This window comes from Ovis canadensis, chromosome 21 (assembly GCF_042477335.2).
Source record: "Ovis canadensis isolate MfBH-ARS-UI-01 breed Bighorn chromosome 21, ARS-UI_OviCan_v2, whole genome shotgun sequence".
Classification (NCBI taxonomy): domain Eukaryota; kingdom Metazoa; phylum Chordata; class Mammalia; order Artiodactyla; family Bovidae; genus Ovis; species Ovis canadensis.
The window spans coordinates 34,368,635-34,395,432 of NC_091265.1; the positions used below are offsets into that span (position 1 = coordinate 34,368,635).

A 26,798-nucleotide genomic window follows, 5' to 3' on the forward strand; every position below is an offset into this window, starting at 1 on the left:
CAAGAAAAAGAAATGCCAAAAGGGAAAATGGCTGTCTGAGGAAGCCTGACAAATAGTTGAGAAAAGAAGAGAAGGAAAAGGCAACAGAGAAAAGGAAACATATACCCATTTGAATGCAGAGTTCCAAAGAATAACAAGGAGAGATAAGAAAGCCTTCCTTAGTGATTAATGCAAAGAAATAGAGGAAAACAATAGAATGGGAAAGACTGGAGATCTCTCCAAGAAAATTAGATATACCAAGGGAACATTTCATGCAAAGATGGGCACAAGAAATGACAGAAATGGTATGGACCTAACTGAAGCAGAAGATATTAAGAAAATGTGGCAAGAATATACAGAAGAACTATACAAAAAAGATCTTCATGACCCAGATAACCATGATGGTGTGATCACTCACCTAGAGCCAGACATCCTGGAATGTGAAGTCAAGTGGGCCTTAGGAAGCATCCCTATGAACAAAGCTAGTGGAGGTGATGGAATTCCAGTTGAGCTCTTTTAAATCCTGAAAGATGATGCTGTGAAAGTGTTGCACTCAATATGCCAGCAAATTGGGAAAACTCAGCAGTGGCCACAGGACTGGAAAAGGTCAGTTTTCATTCCAATCCCAAAGAAAGGCAATGCCAAAGAGTGTTCAAACGACTGCACAGTTGCACTCATCTCACATGCTAGCAAAGTAATGCTCAAAATTCTCCAAGCCAGGCTTCAACAGTACATCAACTATGAACGTCCAGATGTTCAAGCTGGATTTAGAAAAGCCAGAGGAACCAGAGATCAAATTACTAATATCTATTGGATCATCGAAAAAGCAAGAGAATTCCAGAAAAACATCTACTTCTGCTTTAGTGACTATGCCAAAGCCTTTGACTGTGTAGATGACAACAGACTGTGGAAAATTTTTCAAGAGATGGGAATACTAGATTACCTTTCCTGCCTCCTGAGAAATCTGTATGCAGGTCAAGAAGCCACAGTTAGAACTGGACATGGAACAGCAGACTGGTTCCAAATTGGAAAAGGAGTACATTGAGGCTGTATATTGTCACCCTGCTTATTTAACTGAGATGCAGAGTACATCATGTGAAATGCCAGGCTGGATGAAGCACAAGCTGTTATCAAGATTGCCAGGAGAAATACCAATAACCTCAGATACACAGATGACACCACCCTTATGGAAGAAAGCAAAGAAGAACTAAAGAGCCTCTTGATGAAAGTGAAAGAGGAGAATGAAAAACTTGACTTAAAACTCAACATTCAAAAAATGAAGATCATGGTATTCAGTCTCATTACTTCATGTCAAATAGATGGGAAACAATGGAAACAGTGAGAGACTTTATTTTTGGGGGCTCCAAAATTACTGCAGATGGTGACTGCAGCCATGAAATTAAAAGATGCTTGTTCCTTGGAAGGAACGTTATTACCAACCTAGATAGCATATTAAAAAGCAGAGACATTACTTTGCCAATAAAAGTCCATCTAGTCAAAGCTGTGTTTTTTCCAATAGTCATTTATGGATGTAAGAGTTGGACTATAAAGAAAGCTGAGTGCCGAAGAATTGGTGCTTTTGAACTGTGGTGTTGGAGAAGACTCTTGAGAGTCCCTTGGACTGCAAGGAGATCCAACTAGTCCATCCTAAAGGAAATCAGTCCTGAATATTTATCGGAAGGACTGATGCTGAAGCTGAAACTCCAATACTGTGGCCACCTGATGTGAAGAACTGAGTCATTGGGAAAGACCCCGATGCTAGGAAAGATTGAAGGCAGGAGGAGAAGGGGATGACAGAGGATGAGTTGGTTGGATGACATCACCAAGTCAATGGATTTGTGTTTGAATAAACTCTGGGAATTGATGATGGACAGGGAAGCCTGGCATGCTGCAGTCCGTGGGGTGGCAAAAAGTCAGACATGACAGCACCTGAACTGAACCAAACATTGCTTGCATCTAAATGACCTGAAAGGTCCTGATTAGGCTAAGATGACTTCATAAACAAAACATCACTGGTCAAGGTCTTTGGATTGAAAGAATAATTTGTGATTTTTTTTTTACTTTGTAAAAACAAGAGACTGTATAAATGCAAGGAGTAATTGGACTTAAAAGAAGTCAACTGCCATCTTCTGTAAACTTGGGCATGTTATTATATATCTTAGATTTAATTTCTTTCTTTGACTATATAGTTTAGTCTTTTAAAGTCCCTTCTACTTCATCTGATTCTGCTTTTTCATGTATTTAGCCAATAGTTTCTTTCTTGGTTATAATCTATTAGCCTTTAGTAATAAATAAAATGCTGGCTTCTGATTAATATACCTAAATTTCACGTGTCTTTCATTTCATCAGAGGTACCAAGCTTAGCTAAGCTTCCTGTAGCTCACCTCTGAAAGAGACAGCATGTGAATTGGCTGGTCTGCCTTCTGTCACCAAAACAGCATCTGGTTTTTGAGAACTGAGGTCTAAAAACAGAAGGTGCCTGAATCTGCTCTTTCTTGCTGAAGACATCAGTGATCCTCCCTTATACTGTATGATTCATGTTTTGTAGTTTCTTCCACCATATCCTATTTATTTTGTTTATTCAGCTTTCTAGTGCAATACCTTTTACATTTTTCTGTATGCTAGCCTCCCTTCTTAGTTATGATTCTTGGAGTCATAGGCCATTTCTAGGTCATATTTAATCCTGATGACCAAGTCCAGGCAAGACCATATGGTATGTGTTTGTTAAATGTTTGAAGAGATAGAGTACTTATTAAATTTGCAGGTGATAAAGAAAAGCTACTGTGCTAGATGGCATGAGAGAGAGGAGAGTGAATGAGAGAGCAAGGGAGCTTGACAAGGTGGATTGAAGCCAAAAAGATGAAATTTAAGGAAGATGACAGTGAAGTTCTACATTTTAAGTTTCAAAGAAATGGCGACATATGGGGACCCTAGAGGAGACCTAGCATGATGCTATACTTAAGAAAATTGTGGTTTTGGCTGCCTAAGCCCAATGTCAGCCAAAGGTACTACTGTGACTTTAAAGCTAGTGCAGCTTCAGACAGAATTATTGGAAGTATTAAGTATAGTTAATGGAGGTGATAGTCCAGCTACAGTCTATAGAGGATGGACTGTACTTAGACTGTCATATTCCCCATGGGGAACCAAGCAATAAGAGGTTTATTGCAGACAGAACTGTATTTAGTGGAAAGTGCCCTAAAGCATCGCTACTCAAAGTGGAGTTTGAACTCTTCACAGTCTGGAATGAGGTAAGCATAGAAATTGAGAATGTATAGGAAATGGCAACCCACTCCAGTGTTCTTGCCTGGAGAATCCCAGGGACGGGGGAGCCTCGGGGGCTGCCGTCTATGGGGTCGCACAGAGTCGGACGCGACTGAAGTGACTTAGCAGCAGCAGCAGCAGCAGAAACTTGTACAACAGTTTGACAGAGTAATTTTATGCCTAATGAATCTAATAAAAAGATAATGAAGTTTATCTTATATGTCTTCTTTTGTTTGATACTTTCCCTTTATTTTTTATTTTAATAGATTTTATTTTTAGAGCTGTTTTAGGCTTGTAGAAAAATTGACGAAAAAGTGCAAAGACCATACTCCACATCTGTCCCACTGCTCCCAGCACTTCCTCTGGAAGTGCTTAACATCTTGCATTAGTAGGTACAATTGATGAATTAGTATTGGTATATTATTATTAACTAAAGCCTATAGTTTATATTAGGGTTCACTCTTTGTGTTGTACAGTTTTGTGGATTTTGACAAATACATAGTATCAGGTATCTACTATTATAGTATCACACAGGATAGTTTTCCTATGTAAAAAATGTCCTGTGTTTCACTTACTCATCCTTGCCATGACTTTCTTCGTGTGTGGCAACCACTGATCTTTTTGTTGCATCTCTAGTTTTTCCTTTTCCTGAATATTCTATAATTGGAGTCAGCCTTTTCAGACTAATGTTTTTCGTTTAGCAGTATATATTTGGGGTTTTCTAAGTCTTTTAATGGGCTTTCCTGGTGGCTGAACTGGTAAAGATCTTTTAATGTTTTAATAGTTCATTTCTGTTTATTGCTGAATTTAATACACATTCTATGGATGTTTGTCTATCCATTCATCTATTTGAAGCATATCTTGGTTACTTCTGAATTTTGACAATTATAAATAAGGCTGCAATAAATATTTGTGGATAGATTTTTCAACTCATTTAGATAAATATCTAGGAGTGCAATTGTTAGATTGTTTGGTAAGCCTGTATTTAGCTTTATAACTGCCAAACTGTTTCTCAAAGTGGCTGTACTATTTTACATTCCCTTAGCAGTGAATGAGAATTCTTGTCGCTCCATATCCTCAGCAATATTTGGTGGTGTCACTGTTTTGGGTTTTAGCCATTTTAATAGATATCTAGTGGTGTTTTAATTTGCAAGTCCTTAATGACACATGGCAGATGATCTTTTCATGTGTTTATTTGCCATCTCTATATCTTCTTTGATGAGGTGTCTGTTTAGATTTTTTGTCCATTTTTTGGTTGGGTTGTGTGTTTTCTTATTGTTGAGTTTTAAGAGTTCTTTGTATATTTGGAATATAAATCCTTTATCATATGTGTATTTTGCAATGTTTTCCCAAGTCTATGGCTTGTCATTTCATTTTCTTAAAGGGTCTTTGCAGAACAAAAGTTTTAATTTTTAAATAAGCCCAAGTTTTCAGCTTTTTCTTTTATGGATTGTGATTTTGTTGTATAAAAAGCCATCACCCTGTCTGAAGTCATCTAGATTTTTCTCTGTGTTATCTTCTAGACTTTTTTTTTTTATAGTTTTGCATTTTACATTTAGGTCTGTGATACATTTTGAGTTAATTTCTGTGAAAAGTGTAAAGTCTGTGTCTAAATTCTTTTGCAGGTGGAGGTCAAGTTGTTCTCACACCATTTATTGAAAAGACTGTTTTCTCCATTGAATTTCCTCTGCTCATTTGTCAAGTATCAGTTGACTGTATTTGTGTGTATATATTTAGGGTCTCTATTCTGTTCCATTGATATATTTGTCTATTCTTTCACCAGTAACATGCTGCCTTTATCTCTGTAGCTGTAGTATTAGTCCTCTGATAGATACCTATATATAGCTAGAGTTACATTCATAAGATATGTTGCCTAGGCTATATCCCAGACCACTTTAGTAAACCTCTGTGCTAGGACTTAAGTATATATACTTAAACCTTCCCAGATAATTTTGATACATAGGGAGAGTTAAAAACCAGCATACCAAAATGATAAACTCCTTGAAGGTGTGGTCGTCTTTGATGATATGTGTGTCTCTGGTGGCTTGTACAATTTGCTTAAATAGTTGTTGAATGAGCAGATGATTAAAAGAACTGAATGTGTTTATTTTGGAGAAGAGAAAAAGTGCATGGCCTTGATACATCATCATATACACATATCTGAAAGCATTTAATATGACTTGGCACTGAAGGATGCTTTCTGAGTGCTCTTGGAGGTAGAATTAGAAGTTTACAGAGAGACACTTGGCTGAATATTAGTTAGGAAGCACTGTCTCATAGTGCTCATTGCTCCTGAGCTTTCTGTTCTTTCACATTTCAGCAGAGCCCATATATAAGAGCAGATGCTTGGGAAATTAGGTAAGGTCAGATGTTATGCTTACTGATGATTACTTTGAAAACTATGTTCAAGACTGAGAACTCTTTTCGGTTCTCCTCTCATTCATAAATTGAAGGACATGTGTATGGGAGTTAAAAGAATATTCTAAAACTACTTTGAATCTGAGTTCTCATAGTGCAGCAGACCCCTCTAGTCTGTATTATTGATTGATTATCTCCATGCTGGAAGAAATTTTCAAGAAATTCCATCTCCTCCACTAAAATTGAGATTTTGGTAGTTGTAATAGCACAGGAGGTCTGGGAAGGGTGAAAGATACCTAACAGAAGAGCTCTTTTCTGTGCTCCTGGAGTTCTTCCCCTGTATCCTCTTGTAAGCAGATTATTGGCATATTGAATGGACGTGTAGACATCTCTCAGGGAAAATGGGTAAATTCCATAAAATTTCCCTCTAGTACACTTAAATTCTGATCAGACATAATACTGGTTATCTGCTCTTTGCCAGGCTGTAGGAAGAGGGATATGGCAGTTGCTATAAAGATAATGGACATGGCAGAGAGAAATAAAACATAGGCTTGGGAGTCAAACCAAAGTTGGAATGAGTCAGTCCTTTGGGTGTGTGGTCTTGGGGAAGTCACTGCTGTCTTTCACTCATCACATCCTGTCTTTTACCAACTTGTGCTGCTGCTTCCAAGCCATATATCTCTAGTATATGTTTATTTCTCCTTATCTCTTCTCCAGTATATTAGTCTAAATCATTACCTTTTTCTTTTGGCTAAAGTTCTGAAAGAATTTACTGACTTCTCATTTTCATAACTGTCTCCTCTGTTTTCCATTCAACAGTTGGTGATTTTTAAAAAATATAGATTAGACCTTGTCATTATGCTTGAAACTTTCCAAATCTTTCCCATTGCTAAAACCTACAACAAAACCCAAACTCCTAGTTATGACCCCCAAGAGGTCCTACATTCTCTTGACTCCTGATATCTCTCAAGAGCAGTTTATAGAGGTAATTGACAAGGTAAATTACCCTTAGGAAGCACTTGGAAATGTGTGAAAGTTTTTTTTTTTTAATGTTTCAATTTTGGGGAGTCAATTTAGAGGGTCTGGGCCAGTGTTGGTAAATATTCTGTAATGTGTTGTTCTGCTCCGGGCCCTTTACAATGCCTGATTCACAGTATGTGTTTAAGAAATACTTATTGTACAAAACCATATTTTCTTGGAACTCATGGTGTTTTGGTTTTGGTGAGGAGGGGCTACTCTCTAGTTGCAGTGATGGCTTCTCTTGTTGTGGAGCCCAGGCTCTAGGGTGCATGGACTTTAGTAGTTGCTGTGCGTGGGCTCAGGAGTTGCAGCTTATAGGCTCTAGAACAGAAGCTTAATGGTTGTGACACCCTGGCTTAGTTGCTCTGTGGCATGTGAGATCCTCCCAGACCGGAGACTGAACCCATGTCTCTTGCACTGGCAAGCAGACTTCACCACTGAGCCACCAGGGAAGCCCAGAACTCAGTTTTGACACATGTGAATTGGTGGGGTTTCCCTGATGGCTCGGTGGGGAAGAATCTGCCTGCCAGTGCAGGAGAGGTGGGTTGGATCCCTGGGTTGGGAAGATTCTGCTAGAGAAGGAAATGGCAACCCAGTGCAGTATTCTTGCCTGGGAAATCCCATGGACCAAGGAGCCTGCAGGGCTATAGTTCATAGGGTTGCAAAAGAGTTGGACCCGACTTAGCAACTAAACAACAAACAACTACATCCTAAGGTTGTGGTGAGATAGCCATAACATTTTGTGAGGTACCTGGTACAGAATAGCACTTAATAAATGGTAGCTGCTACAGAGATTTCTTTGCTTAGAAGCAGCTATAAGCACCCGCCCAGTGTTTTCCCTGAGGCATTCGAATTAGAACCTGACACCTTTGTTTGGGGCGTGGGTGGGTTAGTTTCTTTGCTTGAAGCCTAATAGAGAATGATAGGTTTGATTTGACTTGTCCTGGGTCCAGACCCAGCTGGAGAAGCAAAGGCACAGAAGAGCTCTGGTTCTCTTTCTTGACTCGGGCCCACCTAGGAAGCTCACACAGTCCCGGGAAAGCCTGGATTCACTGAGAAGTACCCCCTGCTGAAGACTAGGTGGAGGAGAATAGCGGAGGGGATGGGAAGGGAGTAGTCTCTCCGCTTTCCCTCAGAGCTTCTTTACTGAAAGGAGAAGCGGGTTTTCTCCCGCCTCCTTCCCTCCCTTGTTTCCCCGCCCCTTCTGCTTCGCCAACCCGGGAGCGGAGCCTCTGCTGCGCCCTGTGAGGGCGGGAGTGTGCTGCACCCCGGAGCCAGAGCTCCGGCGGCTGAGCTGCTGCGAGCCGGGCCCTAGCCAAGTATAGCTGCCCGGGTGGAGCCTGGGTGTCGCGCGGCCGACCAGGCGTGGGAGAGGTGCGGCTCTGCGACAGAAACCGCAGGCAGAGATGCCGGGGCCGGCTCCCCCGACCAGGTAATGCTGGCCCACCCTAGGGCATGCTTAGCTGGGCGGTGCTGGGGAGGGGGGACGGCTCTGCTGGTTTCCGGGGAGTGGTGACGCGGGTCCGGAGACCCTAAGTAATAGAACGGGTTTATGGTGGAATGCTCAGATGAGCCCACCCAGGGCTAGGCCAGGGCTGGAACCAGAGCCCTGGGTAGGGAAGGCTCTGAAGGGGAAGCTGGTTTTGGGGAACTTGCTCTGCCTGAGGATCCTTGCTCCTTTGCAAGCACCCTTCTGCTTGGCGGCTGGGGTGATGCTTCCGCCTGCTTTGGATTAGCTGCTGTCCTGCCGGACCGAGGGGGCTTTTCTCTCTGGTGCTGAGGAGGGGCACTGTATTATAAATGACTTGTTAAGAGGTGGAGTGAACTGAGAGATGAGAGACCTGGGGTGAAGGGGAATTAGTCCTGTTTAGGCAGCCTTTAAGGACTTCTCTGGTGGCTCAGATGGTAAAGCATCAGCCTACAATCCAGGAGACCCGAGTTTGTGGGCCTCAGTTTCCTTATCTGTGCAGCGAAGGGCTTGACATTTTGTTTGTGACTGGCATTTTCAGACTGCCAAACTGCCTTTTGGGCAGGCAAGTTGGTAAAAGCCCTAGAGTAGACGGCAGAAATGTCCCCCTCAACACTGTAGAAGATAGGCAATCTTGGGAAACACATCTTGGTACCTTTTCTTCCATCCAGTCTTTTGAATGGCATCTTACTGGGCTGCTCAGGACTCTGTGACTTCATGGACAAGGCAGAGGTTAAGAATGGTGATTTTTAAAGTATTGAGTGTAGGTATATTGGTCGTAGGGAGACAGAGCTGGGAAGAAGCAGGTCAAGGTATATGAATAGTTTTTTTCCAAATTGGCCAATTCTTTGATACTTGGGCATAAAGCTGCTTTAAACGTAGCTGTCTTCTCTGGAACTTCCTCCTTAGAATGTCGAGCTAATGACAGACCTTGAGATTGTGTAATGTCTTAATCATGATCATCTGGCACCAAGAAACACATGTCAGGCTGATACTAACCTGCCTTGATGATTTTGGACTGCCTTCTTCCCTCAGTTTTTCTATGACTCTACCACCTTATCTTCTCACCACTTGCCTTTCTACTTCCTACTCCTGATCATTTTTCCTGTCCTGTGCCCTACCCATTTTTTCTCCCATTCCCATTTTCTTTTTCCTGCTCGCCTTTCCTCTCGTACTTTCCCTTTTTAGTTCTTTCCCCTCCATAGCCAGTTTTTCTCTTGCGTCCTTCTCTTCTTGGTTAGGCTTTCTTCTCTTTTCCTTTCGGTCCAGCTTTCTCATTCTTGGCAGGTTACTGGTTTGCAGGGACTTTTGCTATGGTGTTAGTGAAATCCAAACACTATTCCCTCCCTTACTTTTGCCTTTCACCACGAATCTATCTTCCCCAAGCTCCAGTCTCTCCTTACTGCCTCTTTGCCTTGCTTTGGGCCCAACAGTAAGTAGTCTTTCTTGGATTTGTCCCCCACCTCATTTCCCAGAGGCAGAATGAGTAAGCCAGATGGGACGGGGAGGACTTAGGAACTGGGGTGGGAGAAGGGCAAGAGTTTTCTGGAGGCTCTAACTTTGTTTAGTGAGATGAGCAACTAAAGTGAAGTTGCTCAGTCATGTCCCACTCTTTGTGACTCCATGGACTGTAGCCTACCAGGCTCCTCCGTCCATGGGATTTTCCAGGCAAGAGTACTGGAGTGGGTTGCTATTTCCTTCTCTAGGGGATCTTCCTGACCCAGGGATCGAACTCCCAGTCTCCCTCATTGTAGGCAGATGCTTTACCATCTGAGCCACCAGGGAAATGGTGAGCAACTAGGAGACACACAAAGACTCTTTGGCAGCTTAGAAGCTTTGCTGACCTGAAGGAAGCGAGGCAGACCTGTGAACCTAGGGAAGAAGAGGAGCATAGCAGGAGTGGGTTGGAGGGAGAGAAGGAGGAATCCTGAGGGAGAAGAACAGTGGTCTTTTGAAGAAGAGAGTGGCCTGGATAAGGTAGGGGTTGTTTAGGGCTAGAGATTGCTGTATTGGGAAACACTGTAGTCTGGGAAAGAGGATCATATACATTAATTTTCTTTCTCTCTGAAAACTAGCTTTTTGGGCTTATTTGTTTTCTCCTCAGTAAACTTTTTTTCAGGAGTGTCCTCAGTCTGGGACAGTGAGAGGGAAAGCAGAGATAACAAGGCAAGATTGCTATTATACATATACTTACTGTCTAGACAGTGTGCTTATGTACAAAAAGCTTTGAATATGATATCTGTTCATCCTTAAACCTTCTCTGAACCATCTATGTTAGTTTTGGTACCAGGTGTTGGGGATGCAAAAATGGAAATTGAACTAAGTTGCTGACTTCCAGTGCAAGTCTAAGAGGGGGTATCTGAAACCTCATGTGATAATGATATGTGATGTAAGAGAAACACAAGGAACTATAATAATGCAGAGGAGGGGACTTTTGATTCAGTAAGTGGCAGAGCTAGACCCTAAACTCAGGTCTTCTCTAAAGGTGATACCTGTGCTTTTATACCACATTATCTTCTGACTCTGTGTGTACATACAGTGTACAGAGGGTTTTCTTATGTTTTCCTTTCTGCCTATCTGTGAGGCTAGACTCTAGGTGCTGCTGATATGAAAAAAGAACAGACTCCTGTGATAGGTCACTGTGCCATGGCCAAACGCTCATTATTTTGGAAGAGAAATACACTTTTTCCTTGTTAACTTCTCCTGCCTCTGGGCTACTTGGGGGACTTGATGCTGAGCTCCCTGTATGAGTCATTTGTACTCCCCTCCCCTTCTGCACCCCTCCAATTTCTTAATTCAATTTCTGGCAGACTGTAGAGCCGAGAGACCAAATGGAGCTAGGTGAAGCATTTTATTTCCATTGGCCTCTGTAAAATAGGTATTTAATAACTCATAGGGTTGGTAAGGATCAAATGAAATAATAAATGTGTGAAAAGACTTTGTAAACTGTGAAGTGCTGCATAGATGTTACTGTGATTGTTCCTAAGTGTATTTTCAGCCATGAAAAATGCTCAGATGTTGCAGCCTGGAGAAAATGCCAAGGGTTGTTCACTGACTAGTTTAAAACTGAGCCTCAATCCTTAATAATGAAAGAAAGGGGCTAGGAAGAGGATGCTTTGCTTTAGAGACTGGTAATTGAGCCCTGTACTGAAAACTGAGGTTGAGAGGTTTAGTGTTTTCTTTGTGTGCGTGTGTGCTAAGTTGCTTCAGTCGTGTCTGACTCTTTGTAACCCTGGAGACGGTAGCTGGCCAGGCTCCTCTGTCCATGGGATTCTCCAGGCAGAAATACTGGAGTGGGGTGCCAGGTCTTCCACCAGGGGATCCTCTTGATTCAAGGATTGAAGCCACGTCTCTTATGTCTCCTGCGTTGGCAGGCAGGTCCTTTATCGCTAGCACCACCTGAGAAACACAGTGTTTTCTTTAAGGTCAAACAAATGGTAGGTGGCAAGCATGAGAAGTATTTTTAGTGATACCTTGTGCTATAGCAAAAAAACAAAACAAAAGAAGGAAGGGGGAAAGGGATTGAAACTAAACTGACCTCAGTTCACCTAAGTAGTTGGTTTTTAATCTTTCTAGTATTCATATATAAAATAGAAGATATTTTTAAATATCTTGAGTTATAAAGTTTAAAATAATTATATATAAAAAAGGAAAGTATATAGTAGGTACTTTATAGCTATACTTACTTTTATCCTGCAGAAATACCTTTGAAGTTACCTTCTTAAGAAAGTCTTCCCTGACTCCTAGGCTGTTAAGAGCTTCTATTTTTATTTTTTTTCATTGAAGTGTGGTTGATTTACAATGTTGTGTTAGTTTCAGGTGTACAGTGAAGTGATGTAATTATATATATATATATTTCAGCTTCTTTTCCCTTATCAGTATTACAAAATATTGAGTATAGTTCTAACAGCCCCTTGTTTGGATTCATGTGCATCCTCTTGTCACTCATAGTGGCACTTACCATGTTGTACTGTCATTGGGGTTTATGTATCTGTCTCTCCTGTTAGCATGTGAATTATTACTAGACAGAGAAGGTCTAGTAAATCTTGGTGTTTACTGTTATTAAGCCCTGTTTAATTTCTATGTATACATTGATAAATACGACAGAGTTGCTCCTTTGTGAAGCTTACTGTTTAGTGAGAGAGATGTATAATAAGTAAGCAAATATAATTAAGATTTATGATAGATGTTGTAAAAACCCAGAATTCCATTTGTTGAAATTAGCTTTAGGGTACTTATGAAGAAAGCTGAGTGCTGAAGAATTGATGCTTTTGAACTGTGGTGTTGGAGAAGACTCTTGAGAGTCCCTTAGACTGCAAGGAGATCCAACCAGTCCATCCTAAAGGAAATCAGTCCTGGATGTTCATTGGAAGGACTGATGCTAAAGCTGAAACTCCAGTACTTTGGCCACCTGATGTGAAGAGTTGACTCACTGGAAAAGACTGTGATGCTGGGAGGGATTGGGGGCAGGAGGAGAAGGGGATGACAGAGGATGAGATGGCTGGATGGCATCACCGACTCAATGAAGGTGAGTTTAATTGAACTCTGGGAGATGGTGATGGACAAGAGGCCTGGCATGCTGTGATTCATGGGGTCGCAAAGAGTTGGACATGACTGAGCGACTGAACTGAACTGAGACATGCAGGCAAAATATTTAAAAGAGTGGCGCCCAACTCTTGGGCCCAAGTTAGTAACTGTGCCACACAGCGGGAGGCAAGCAAGTGAGACTTCGTCTGCCCCTCTCCATCACTTACATTGCCTGAATCATCACTTGCATTAGCACCTGAACTGAACCTCCCCATCCCCGCTCTGCACCCCCACCCTGTCTGTGGAAAAATAGTCTTCTGTGAAACCCGTCTCTGGCACCAAAAAGGTTGGAGACTGCTGATCTAACAGATAGTTATTGGTCTGAAAAAGCTTTGGGACTAAAGATAAAAACTTGGGTTTCATCAACATATAGATGATATGTTAAGTCATGGGAATGGATGAACATCTAGGACAGAGTGTAGTGTGAGGAAAGGAGCTTCTTAGCCTGGGACATGTGTAGGATAGCTAGTGAAGGAAGAGTCTACAAAGGAGATAGGAATGGACAGAAATATAGAGGGAAAGTTAGGTGAACGTGCTTTCCCAGAAGCCAAAAAAGTAGAGCATTTGAAAGAGAAGGGAGGTCAGTTACACTGAATACTGCTGGGAGGTTGAGCAAGATGAGGACAGAGTACCGACCGTTTGATTGGCAACGTGGAGATGATTGACAAGGAGGCTTGACAAGACTACTTTTGGCCGAATAGTAGGGTGTTAGTTGACAAACAGAAGGGGAGGAAGTGGAGATAGTATAAGTAGACAGTTCTTTTGAGAAGCTCTGTTATGAAGGGGAACAAAGAAATAAATAGTGTTTGGAGGAGTATGTGAATGTTAAGGGATGTGTGTGTGTGTGTGTGTGTCTTTGAATAGGAGATGCATAGCATGTTTATATTCATCCAGTATTCTAGCTCAGGCCAAAAGTTTAGAGATCTTGGTTTTTCCTTTTTTTCTTACACTGTATATTTAGTCTCTAAATAAGTCATTTGGCTCTACCTTCAAAGTACTCTCTGCCTACTGTGATCCATTTAAGCCACCATCAGTTCTCATATGAATTATTGTGATAACTTAATTGTTTCTCTGCTTTTCCTTTGCTCCTCTGCAGTCAGTACTCTGCAGCCATAGTGGTTTATTCAAAACATAAATCAATTCTTGAGTGTCTTCTCACACTTGCTACAAAATCCGAATTTATTGTGGCCTGTAAGGTCCAGCATATTCTGACCTCTGGCTACATCTCTACTCTTAAACTGTTAACCACATTTCTCCTTGTTCACTCAACTTCTGTATTGCTGGCCTTTTTGCTATTCTGTATGCCCCAAATTTTCTTATCTAGGACATTTGTGCTTACTGCTCTCTTTGCTTAAAATGCTTCCATATATTACTGTGATTTGCTGTTGCATTTCATCCATGTCTTGTGTCTTTTCCTCAGAGAATCCTGTCCTGATCATTATTGTATGTACCACCCCCATCGCTGTCCGTTTATATTCACGTGAACTACTGTTTAATTTTCATTATGGACTTGACATTGTATATTTATTTATTTATTTCTTCGCTTCTCTTACTAATCAATTCATAAAGTCCACGGACACAGTGACTTTGTTCTATTCAGCTAGATTAGAATTGGTACATTATAGATGCTAAATGAGTATTAATATTTGCTGAATGACTGAATATGTTTGTGTGTGTGAGAGAGAGAGGGAGATTAATGTAGCTGCTGAAGGAGAAGAACATTCCAGGTGAGAGGGAGTACAAGTGAAGGAGTAGAGGGAGAAGAGAGAAGGGGAGGATAACTTCTGATAAGAGAAGAGACACCTCCTTCATTGTATGGTACAGTGGGTGGTACCGGTGCAGGGAAACATACAGATTTAGGAGTAAGAAGATAGAGTTCTCCTGAGCAGATTTCGGTTTTCTCATTGAAAGTTGGATCATTGCCTGAGGGAAGGGGTGGATGAGCATCCCAACTGATTTAGCAGCAGCAGCAGCAATCTTAAGTAGGAAGAGCATCATAATTTTCAAGCTAAAGCAGTCAACCAGGTAGTGTTCTCTAGGATACTCAGCTGTTTTAGTATAGAGGCAGTTTGGAGAGAGTTTAGCTCAACTGTCCTGAAGTTGGGATTTTGCCACTTGAATTTTAAAAAGGAAGAGGAGGCAAGGGGGTAGATTGTTCTTGTTTTTTGATCAGGGTGGTTTAGTATATACATGTGCAGAGAAATTCTATTATAAGCCATCTTATTATCCTACAAATTTTACTGAGAGTCAGTTATCCAGTGTCCACAGTTAATATCTTAAGTCTCATTTTACTGATCTTTACCCTGGATTAATGGGATAATATAACTGTTGATACCACTGTGCACTTCTGGCAAATTGTAATGTATTTATGAGATGAAAATTCTAATTCTCCTTACTTTTTTATTTTTTATTGTGGTAAATGCACATAATATAAAGTTTACCATCTTAATAACTTTAAAGTGTACCATTCAGTGGTGTAAAAATACATTATTGTACAACCATCACCACCATGGAACTTTCCTGGTAGCTCAGCCAGTAAAGAATCTGCCTGCAATTCAGGAGACCCAGGTTTGATTCCTGGGTCAGGAAGATGCCCTGGACAAGGGATAGACTACCCATTCCAGTATTCTTGGGTTTCCCTGGTAGCTCAGACTATAAAGAATCCGGCTGCAATGAGGGAGACCTGGGTTTGATCCCTGGGTTGGAAAGGTTCCCTGGAGGAGGGCATGGCAACCCACTCCAGTATCCTTGCCTGGAGAATCCCCATGGACTGAGGAATCCTGGTGGGCTACAGTCCATGAGGTTGAAAAGAGTCAGACACAACTGAGTGACTAAGCACAGCACAGCACAGCGTCACTACCATCCATCCCCGTAGCTCTTTTTATCTTGTAAGACTGAAACTCTATCCTGTTAAACAACAACTTCTCATTCTTTCCTTTCCCCAGTCCCTAGTCAACACCATTATACTTTCTGTCTTTATAATTTTGAGTACTCTAAGTACCTCATGTAAATGGAATTATACAATATTTGTCTTTTTGTGATTGACTTATTTTATTGAGCATAAAATCCTCGAGGTTCATCAATGTTGTAGCATGTTGTAGAATTTCCTTCATTTTCTGAATAATATTCCATTCCATACCACATTTTTCTTATCCATTATCTGTCGCTGAACACTTGAGTTGCTTCCACATTTTAACTATTGTAAATAATTCTATTATGAACATGAGTGTACACATAGCTTTTCCAGACTTAGCTTTCAATATTTTTGGATATATACCCAAGAATTAAAATTGCTGAATCATATGGTAATTCTATAATATTTTAATTTTTTTAGGAACTGTTTACTATTTTCCATAGTGGCTATACCATCTTATATTTCTACCAGCAATGCATAAAGGTTCCAGTTTCTCCACATCCTCATCAACACTTGTTATTTTCTGTTTTGTTTTGTTTTTTTGATAGTAGCCATCCTAATGGATGTAAGGTGGTATCTCATTGTGGTTTTGGCTTGCATTTGCCTAAATATTAGTGATATTAAGCACCTTTTTATGTGCTTATTGGCTTATGTGCATTTATCTTCTTTGGAGAAATGTCTGTCCAAATCCTTAGCCCATATTTGAATTGGGTTGTTCATGTTTTTGTTTTTGAGTTTTAGAGAGTTGATGTTTTTTGATGTTTAAGTGATTTATGTTTAGAGAAAAAAGGAAGTGATGGCAGTAGGGACTAACTGATAGTGGATTGAAGCTCAAAATAAAGTCTAGGAATGCTTTTGGAAGTTCTTGAACAGGTGAGCTACATGAATAGGAGGTTTTGTTTGGATGATTCACTCTAGATATCAGTCAGTGAACATTTTGGGGTAAAGTCTAGGGTGTGATCATGAGAATAATGGTTAACTTGGGCTGTGTGCATGGTAAGTCGCTTCAGTTGTGTCTGACTCTTTATGACCCTGTGGACTGTAGGCCTCCAGGCTCCCTCTCCATGGGATTCTCCAAGCAAGGATACTGGAGTGGGTTGCCATCCTCTGCTCCAGGGGATCTTCCTGACCCAGGGATTGAACCCACGTCTCTTCTGTCTCCTGCATTGGAGATGCAGGTCAGGGATTGTCCAAGATGATAGAAGAGGATTATAAGACCTTTGATGTTGATTTCTGCAAGTCATCTGCAGGGGTGATAGGAGTGAGGAAGATGTGTGGTATTATTGGTAGGGTGAGGGGCGGGTGAAGGTATAGGTCAGCGTAAGTTAAATCTTTGACTCCGTATCTCTCTGCTTTTTCATTTTGCTTTACAGGTACAATTTTTTCCACGTTTTCCAGATACAGCTCTTTGTTCATTCTGTCTTAAGTTATAATTAGTGGAAAAAGTATTTTTAAGAGAATCTGAATAATCAGCCTAGTCATGTCCTTTGCACTGTTTCATTGAATGATCTTAGGTAAGTTGCATACCCCATGGGTTTCATAATAGAACTATAAAATAAAAATTTTAAATTAGCTGACTTTATAAGATACTTCCAGCCCCTGTGTTTTTCTTCTCTAAACCAGGCTACCTTAGTCAGTGAACCATTACTAGTTACCTAATTGTGCCAGGTCTGTGCTGTCTTGGGGACATAGACATTAATCGTACTTAGTTTTGTTCCAGGGCTTGTTCATGGACTGGTGAGATTAATATCATGAAATATGGAACCTGCTGCACAGAATTATGTATAAAATGCTATCAAATTTGGGGCAAGGTAGAAATAGGAGGGCTGTGTGAAGGTTTCGTAGAGGAAGTAAGTCAAGCTGGGTGTTGAAGAATGAGTAGGAATTTTCTTGGCAGACAAGTTGGGACATTTTAGGCAGAGAGAACAGTGTGGGCAAAGGCAAGAGCATGAAATCACATTGGGCTGGAATGAGAAGTTTAGCCATAAAAGAGATGAAACTGGTTCGGTAATTGGAGATAAAAGGTATTTATTGAATATCTATTTTGTGTCAGACAGCATGCTGGGGACTTTATATATGCTTTTAAATTCTCATAATGAGTCTGTGATAAAGACAATCTTACTTGTATTTTACCGAAGAGGAAACTGGGGGTCAGAAATTAAAGTAGTTTTTCTATGCCCAGAACCAGCTTCCAGTTTTCCTCCCTCCCTGCTATCTCAGCACTTGCTTTCTTGTTGCTAAACCAGTGCAAGTGACTGGAGGCTGCATAGCGGGAATGTCTTTGACTTGTCAGAAGGACATCCCTCAGCAAATTCAAGACTGCAACATTCCAGGCTCCTGCCAAAGAAAACCTCCTGGCACGATATAATTAAAGATCAGATTCTCATAACCAGGTGTCAAGGGCATGCACTCCCCAGTCTTGGGTGGAGTGCTGGTCAAGCAAGTCTCAGCAGCTCTAAGTTATTGGAACTGAAAAATGTGATTAATATATGAGATAGGTTTTATTTCTTTTTTCCTTTCCCATCTTCATTTAAATAATGGCCTGAGGTATTATTAGAGGTTATGTAGTCCATTCCTTTGCCTCTTGAGTGAACAGTAAGGTATGGTACCGTGGAAAGAGAGGTGACTCTATAGTCACACAGATTTCATTTCAGGTCCCTGGCTCTGTTGCCCACTAGCTGTGTGACCCTGGGTGACTGGCAGCATCTCTGAGATTTTTCTTCTGAGTTATTCACTATTTTATCCCCCAGCACCTAACACAGCTTGATGAATAAATGTTTGCATGACTGAATGAGGAAAAGAATACCAACCAGATTCCAAGTTTTCTTGTAAATTCCACTAATGTTAGTAATTAAAATATCAGACCTAAGTGATGTCTGAAACCCTGTTTGTAAAGACAGTTAGTCCAGGAGCTTCTATGGGGATACTTTTAAAGAATTTTGGCAACTTTGTTTAGGCATTTAGAGGCCTCTCCTAAGCTCCAAGTCCCATTGTGTGAGCTCAAGGCACCACAGAGTCCTCAGTACAGACAAATAGCAGCTGGTCCCCTCCTCCAGACCATATCTCCTTTCTCATTGTCATCTCTCAGTCTTTTCTTAATCAACCATGTCATCTTTTATTTTTAACATGGAGCTTCATTGTACATATCTAGAACTGCTTAGAAGGGACCGTTTTTCTGACTATAGCTGTATGCGTTACAGAAAATAAAAGGCCCTCTCTGCTGTATCCTATTTTTTTCACTTTCATGTTACATTCTACAACGCCATACTCTCACACTTATGTTATTCCTATGGTCTGGAGTGTACTTGCCATCATTGTTCTCTATCAAAATCATTCTATTTATTTATTGTCTGTTTTCCTTGGTCAAGGTAATATTTCAGTGTCTGGGCCTATCCCAGACCAATTAAAATCAGAGTTCAAGCAGTGGTATCCACCCCTCCCTCCCTTTTTAAGGAAAATCTGAAACATGCAGCAAAGTTGAAAGAATTTTATAGTGAATGCCTATATAATCACCATATAGATTCTTATGTCATTAATATTTTCATGTTAACTTGCTTTATCACTTCCATTATATATTAACATGTATATTATATCACATCCCTATGGTCAGCCATTAATGTATCTTATTTTTAAAAAATGCATTTCAAAGTAAATTGCGGGCATTAGCATACTTCCTCTCTTAAGTGCTTCATCTGGTATTTTAAAAAGCCCCAAGCGAATTCTTATAGTCTAGAGTCAAAGACTACTATCTGACCCATTTATTCTTTAAGCCCCTACTCTTTTTTTTTTGGTTGTGCTGCATAGCATGCAAGATCGTAGTTCCCTGACCAGGGTTCTAACCTGGGCTCCCTGCAGTGGAAGCACAGGGTCCTAACCACTGGACCACCAGGGAATTTCCCTAAGCCCCTACTCGTTTATATAATCTCTATATCCCTGGTTTCTGGCATAGAACCTTATAAGTAAGTATGCATTAAAAATTATTTGTTTGAATTATACTTGAATGAAGAACCTACAGCTGCAGTAAAAGGTGTACTTAACTTTCACTTGACTTATTTGAGGAACAGGAAATTATTTTATCTTTTTTGTTGCTTACCTCATGGCAGACATTTAGTAAATATCAATCCCAAGTCCAGCCTAAATGTGTTTATATATTTCTATATTTGCCACTGGCTAGATTTGACTGATCTAAATGTAAATCAGAAGTAGCATAGTTCAGGTCAGTGAAGGTACAGAGGGGCTAGAATTACCTCAAGTATAGTTGGAAAATTCTTTGGCAGCGTGTCTGAAGACTTGGGTTCCAGTCCTCACCTTTAAATTTCTGTGTAGTCTTAGGCAATTTCTCTGCGCTTTTTGGACTTCTGTATTCTTACCTGTTGTGTAAGGGGATCAGATTAGATGACCTTTAAGATTTTTTCTGGCTTTGATGTTATGGGTATCTTAAAATCTTTGATTATCTTGACTGTGTATTATACTAGTGGCTGTGGAATCCAGATGTGATAAAGTAGAAAGAAGTGGTTGTTGGTGAGCACGTTTGTCTGAATCCCTTTCTGGTTTTATTTAGTATGTAAATGTCTGTCTAGTCAAGGCTATAGTTTTTCCAGTAGTCATGTATGGATGTGAGAGTTGGACTGTGAAGAAAGCTGAGCACTGAAGAATTGACACTTTTGAATTGTGGTGTTGGAGAAGACTCTTGAGAGTCCCTTGAACTGCAAGGAGATCCAACCAGTCCATTCTAAAGGAGATCAGTCCTGGGTGTTCTTTGGAAGGACTGATGCTAAAGCTGAAACTCCAGTACTTTGGCTACCTCATGCGAAGAGTTGACTCATTGGAAAAGACTGTGATGCTGGGAGGGATTGAGGGCAGGAGGAGAAGGGGATGACAGAAAGATGGCTGGATGGCATCACCGACTTGATGAACTTGAGTCTGAGTGAACTCTGGGAGTTGGTGATGGACAGGGAGGCCTGGCATGCTGCGATTCATGGGGTCGCAAAGAGTCAGACACGATTGAGCGACTGAACTGACTGAAAGTATACTTGCACATAGTGGCTACTTGAAAAGTGTTTTCTTTCCCTTTTGTCTACTTCAGCACTATATCTTCATGCTTTTTATAGCATGCTTGATTGAGCTTCCCAGGTCTTGCAGTGGTAAAGAATCTGCCTGCCAATGCAAGAGATGCAGGAGATGCAGGTTCGATCCCTGGGATGGGAAGATCCCCTGGAGTAGAAGATGACAACCCACTTCAGTATTCTTGCCTGGGAAATTCCATGGGCAGCAGAGCCTGGTGGGCTACAGTCCCTGGGGTCATAAAGTCAGACACAACTGAGCATGCATGAATATGTTTTTATATGCTTTTTACAGAAAAACAGACATAAATCATTCCTTCTCCTTGGTTGCCTCTTGACCCATATCTGTCGTGAGACTGCTCAAGGGAAACAACAGTTTGCAGCTCATAGGTATAGAGACTTCTGTTAGAACTATAGCTAGTGAAAAGCAGAGCCAGGACTTAAATTTCATCTGATTTTAACTCCAGTCATCTTTTTACTCTATCACCCTGCCAGTGGCCCTTTTGAAACCTTACAGTGAACCTGCATTTATTATAGAGTCATTCAGTTGATTAATAATTAATACTTCAGTATAATTATTTGCTTATAAATTATTAGACTCTCAGGCTCTGGAGCATTGGTAAAACATGGTCGTTCTTTCTCTCTGTCTGTCATCTATGATAGATAAGTGATGCTATCTGAACTCTCATTCTTAATGTTGGCCTTGGGCTTAGCTTTATCTTGCAGCTTGTCAGAAGGCATTGGTTTGTCATCTTCCCAAATCTTTGACCTGCAGAGATTGCTAGAAGATTTATGATATATTTGGTCATGATATTCAAGAGTCAAGTGTAATTCTTTTTCTCTCAGGATTGAAATTTTGGACTTGTTTTCCTATAAACAAAGTTTACGATAGTGTAGGTTATGATTACTATGCTAGGTTCTGATGGTCTGATTATTAAAATGTTCTGATTATTGTGCTAGGTATAGATGAACAAAATGACCTGTGAATGGATCTATGAAGTGTAAAGAGAGTAAAGACTTGTGGAGAAGCCACAGGAAAGGACTGTTTGGAGGGCTTCAGAGAAACTGAAAAGTAGTACAGAAATACTTAGTCCAAGTAAGTGCAAAGGGAAGGTTCAAAAAAGCACAAACTTGTGTTCTGTGAGTGTTGTTGAAAGTACTGGCAATGTTTAGCATTGAGAAAATAGATTTTGGGGGAGTCTTGAGAGATGATTTCAGGTACCTAAATTTCTGTCTGAGTAAGAGGCAGTAGGCCTTTCTGACTTGCCCTGAGATAGGATTTAGGAATAATAGGTGCAAGTAGTGTTTATTTGTTCATTTGTTATTATTTTATTTGGTCACTTGTTTGTTCATTTGTTCACCAAGTCTTTACTGATTACCTGTTCTGTGCCTGGACTGGTATTGGGGATTGTGAAATGACTGAAGTTTGTTCTTGAGTTTATAATCTTAAGTCTGTCAGAGATGAGAATTGTAGGGAGAGGTGAATGTATAAACAAATAATTGCAATTCAGTGTGAGAAGATAAAAACTTAATATAAGTGAAAACTCTCTAAATGAGATCACTGATGATAGAATAGGCTGACTTGTGAGACTATAGATTTCTTATCACTGGAGGTTTTCAAGTATGGGCTAGATGACATGGGCTAAAATACTGTACAAAGGATTCAAAGGTTGTATTCCAACAATAGATTTTAGGTTTTAATAATTGAGAATACTTTGGAAAGTAGAGATCTACCACCAGGAGTTTTCCAAACACAGTCACTTTACTTCACTTCAGTCGCTCAGTCGTGTTTGACTCTTTGCGACCCCATGAGCTGCAGCATGCCAGGCCTCCCTGTCCATCACCAGTTCCTGGAGTCCACCCAAACCCATGTCCATTGAGTTGATGATGCCATCCAACCATCACATCCTCTGTCATGCTCTTCTCCTCCTGCCCTCAATCTTTCCCAGCATCAGGGTCTTTTCAAATGAGTCAGCTCTTCGCATCAGGTGGCTAAAGTATTGGAGTTTCAGCTTCAGCAAACACAGCGGAAGAACTGAAAAATGAAGAATAGCGTTATCAGAAAGACTGAAGCCTTTCTTGGCATTTTCCTGGGCTGTGATCCGGAAAAAGAGTTATATTCAATGAAGCTTTTGGCTGAAGGACTTAAGAGGCAAAGAAGGGCCTGCTGAGGGTATCAGGTGGCTGCAGGGAGTGTAATTTTGGAACTGGCAGTCTGGAGTGGGAAGGTACACTTGAGAACTGAGCCGGTAGAAATTCTCTTTGGAGGAGCTGAGGGACTTGCATTGGAGTTTGGGAGGGAAAATGAAGGCAGATCTGCAAAATAAAACTGGAAGAAATGGGTAAAAAGTGCACCACCCAGAGAGTTGCTCTTGATTAACAAGATTGTCCTTGCTACTTGATTTCTTTTGTTCAAAAAGAGAAGTAAGGAGCAGTTAGTTTGTCAGAGGTAGGTCAGGATGAATTATATAAATAGACGAAGTTTGAATTTGGCCTTAAAAGATGAGTAAAGTTTTCCATCAGTCAGAAGAGAGAGAAATCATTGATAAGAAGCATTAGGTGGTGGGAAGTGGGATGGGGCAAGAGGAGGGTAAGAGACTACTTGACAAATTCAAGAGAACAGAGATTTCTGAAGTGTAATTTGACTGTAAGCTGTGTTCAGGTATGGTGGCTTAGTTTGTGAGGCAGTTCATTATCAGACTGTGAAGGACCTGAAAATGTCATCTGTACTGAACTCCTTAAGGCAAGGTATGTATCACTGTCAAACTTTTGATTAATAAAAATATTTATTGAATCCACTGTAAGTCAGATATTATACTAGACTCTTCTGGATTACAAAGGTGACAAAATTGTGCCTGACCTCTGGGTATCATTCTGGCTCCTGGTGAAGATAATTATAATAGTAAAAATAAATATGATAACCTGGAAATATACCTATTGCCTTGGGAGTCCAGAGGAGGGGACCTTAACTTCTTGAAGATGAGAACATTTCAAAAGGGCCTCTTAGAAGAAATAGCAGTTGAAGGATGAGTGAATTTGAGGATAGGAAAGTTGGCATTCTAAGCAGAGGGAACAGCATGTGCAAAGGAATGAAAGTGTGAAAGCTGCAGTATATTTAAAGAAGTTAGGGAAGTAGGATATGGCTAGAATGTAAGGGGAATTAGAGGGAGGGGTGGTGGTGGGGAATGAAGCTGATGGGTAGAACTGGTAAATAATGGAAGGGCCTTCAAAAGCAAGCTAAGGAACTTTAGCTTTTATTTCGGAATGTTACTGAAGAGTTTTGAGTAGAGTGTGAGTGTTTTAAGGTCATTGATGACATGTGGAGAAAGGATTGGGGAAAAAATGGATGTGAGGGATCATTTAGCTCTGCATTTATTAGAAAATGTTAAAAAGACTACTATAGATTTGTCCATTTGTTGTTGTTGTTCAGTCGCTAAGTTGTGTCCGATCTTTGTGACCCCATGGAGTGCAGCACACCAGGATTCCCTGTCCTTCACTGTCTCCTGAAGTTTGCTCAGGTTTGTGTCCATCGAGTTGGTTATCTAACCATTTCATCCTTTATCGCCCCCTTCTCCTCCTGCCCTTAATCTTTCCCAGCATCAGGGTCTTTTCCAGTGAGTTGGCTCTTCTCATCAGGTGGCCAGAGTATTGGAGATTCAGCTTCTGCATCAGTCCTTCTGATAAATATTCAGGGTTGATTTCCTCCAGGATTGACTGGTTTGATCTCTTTGCAGTCCAAAGTACTCTCAAGAGTCTTCTCCAGTACCACAATTCATCAATTTTGTCCATAGTATTAAAGTAATTGACTTCTAAAGCAGTGGTATTCAATTCTGGCAGTTACTGGGATCACTAAGTTTAAAAATTATAAAATTTTGGCCTTAATTATGGCCAGCCATACTAAATCAGAATTTATGGGGGTCAAACAAATACATTTGTATTTCTGAAAAGTTCTTGGTGATTATTATGCTTTTTTTTTTTTTAATTAGAAACTGTAGTTTCTAAAGCACTGTTGTATTTGACTCCAAGGAGCATACATTCTAAATAGTCATGGTTAAAGATATAATTTCCATTGTAGTATGGAAGAATAATGAAAAACTTTATTAACTCTGGATATATTTATATCTATTGTCAAGCCTGTTTGTTTAAGGTAATAACATCTATCTTCATTAAAACTATTGATCCTATGTGATGGGGATTTTTCCCGCTTTCTTTTAGATTTTATTCCTTCTATTTCTCAGAAGCATTAGAAATTGCCTGTAAATTCAGGGCTGTATAGGATAAGATGGTTATGCGTTGATCATCATATATTTAGAACAAGGTCAAATTTTAGTGGAAGGAGATCCTGGAGAGATGATGATAAAGGTCACAGGTCAGCAAACTTTTCCTGTAAAGGACCAAATAGCACATATTTTAGATTTGTGAACAACCTAAATATTTTAGGTCTGTTACAGCTACTCACCTTTGCCATTGGAACATGAAAGAAGCCATAGAAAATACGTAAATGAATGTATGGGACAGTGTTTCAGTAAGACCATTTACAAAGCCAGCAGTATTACTGACCTTTGATATAGTGATACAGTTCCTACCAGAGAAGGAATGATTTTTCTAAGACAACGAAATTAAGACTTGGCAGAGAACTCACTATGTGGAATGCTGTTGGCACTTTTATTTAATCTTCATGTGAATGTATAAATGGAAACCAAGTGATTAAGGAATTTCTCTAAAGCCTGTACATAGCACATGGATTCATACTCAGTTTAGCTAGGCCACATTTTTGTCTTTTAAGCCACATTATTGTGGTTTTTTTGTACTTTTGAATGCCTTAGATAGGAGAATGAAGAGAAAAGCAAGAACCTTGTGAATTTTCAGCAGTGCTTAGGACTGAGTACGTATTCCATCTTTGAATATGGTGAACTAAATAAGACAGCAGTAGTCATGGAATGTAGTAGAAGGGCTTGAGGTGAGTCCTGGAGGAAGGGTTGTAAATTTGCATTTTTCTAAAATTTCTAAAATGTATTTCCATTTGCTCAAAAATAATTAAGAGGTATGTTCTTTCTGATTCCAGTAGCTGCTGCTGGTGGTGACGATGTCAAATAACGGCCTAGACATTCAAGACAAACCTCCAGCCCCTCCGATGAGAAATACCAGCACTATGATTGGAGCTGGCAGCAAAGACGCTGGAACCCTAAACCACGGTTCCAAACCTCTGCCACCAAACCCAGAGGAGAAGAAAAAAAAGGACCGATTTTACCGAGCCATCTTACCTGGAGATAAAAGTACAGTATTTCATTTCTTTCTCATCATTTGTATACTTAAATTTTTTTTTGTAACCTGAATAAAATATTTGTTGCTTCTTTCACTGAATGTTCTTTTAATCCCCTTTTTTTCTCATTAAATAGTTTCTTTGTCTTTTTTCCTGAAATGACTAAAGTCGAATAGAAAATAGACCCATTCTTATACTCTATTAATTATATCTGAGCAAAACTTGAGGAAAATAATTATGCTATTGATATATTAGATCTTAGTCAATCTGAATTTGCTTACTTTTTAAGTTTATAACTGTTTATGACCTCACAAAATATAAGAAATATTGAAATGTCTTCATTTGGAAATTTTTTCTCCCCAGACTAGTTTCATTTGGAAGGTCTTCTTCCCAGATTTTTTGATTGCCCTTTCTTTAGTCATATGTCCTAGACTTAAACCCAGATTTAAGGATTAAACATCAGTAAGAAAGATAAGTAATAGCTGAGATAAAAAATGTAGGACTTAGCATGACTTCACTAAGAAGAAGTAATGCTAGGGAATTCCCTGATTCCTTGGCAGTCCAGTGGTTAAGGCTTGACACTTTCAGTTAAGGCTTGACACTTTCATTGGAGGCCTGGGTTCAATCCCAGGTAGGGAAAATAAGTTCCCTCAAACCAGGTAGTGCAGCCAGGGCTCATTTCCTCTTCATGAATAAATCTTTTAGAATAATCAGGACTTTAACAGTGTATCTAATGAAGTCACTGATATCCTATGAATAAGATAGTGAAATAGAGGGTTGGATGTCCACGTGAATAAATGACTTTGGTTTGACTACCCAAATATTTAAGTGGCTGCTGAAATGAAGTTCTCAGCCATGTTTGTAGGGCTTTGTTTTTATGGCATG

The 26,798-nt window shown here is 40.2% G+C and overlaps 1 protein-coding gene and 1 non-coding gene across 33 annotated transcripts in view; one reads left to right on the top strand and one right to left on the bottom strand.

Moving 5' to 3' along the window:
* Positions 1-26,798, top strand: part of PAK1 (p21 (RAC1) activated kinase 1) — a 160,997-nt gene that overhangs the window by 58,079 nt on the left and 76,120 nt on the right. For 5 of the 32 annotated variants that reach the window (XM_069564927.1, XM_069564932.1, XM_069564944.1 and 2 more), the window contains one exon: positions 25,716-25,926. In XM_069564927.1, the coding sequence (XP_069421028.1) occupies positions 25,737-25,926 (190 nt within the window). In that variant the 5' untranslated portion in view covers positions 25,716-25,736. Of the gene's footprint in view, positions 1-7,801; positions 8,051-10,190; positions 10,253-12,310; positions 12,615-16,960; positions 17,102-24,080; positions 24,169-25,715; positions 25,927-26,798 lie in introns of those variants that run through there. The other 27 variants (XM_070289444.1, XM_069564946.1, XM_069564937.1 and 24 more) reach the window with 20 other exon arrangements.
* On the bottom strand, positions 19,407-19,479 carry TRNAG-UCC (transfer RNA glycine (anticodon UCC)). Its single transcript has one exon. It is a non-coding gene; the product is annotated as a tRNA-Gly (tRNA).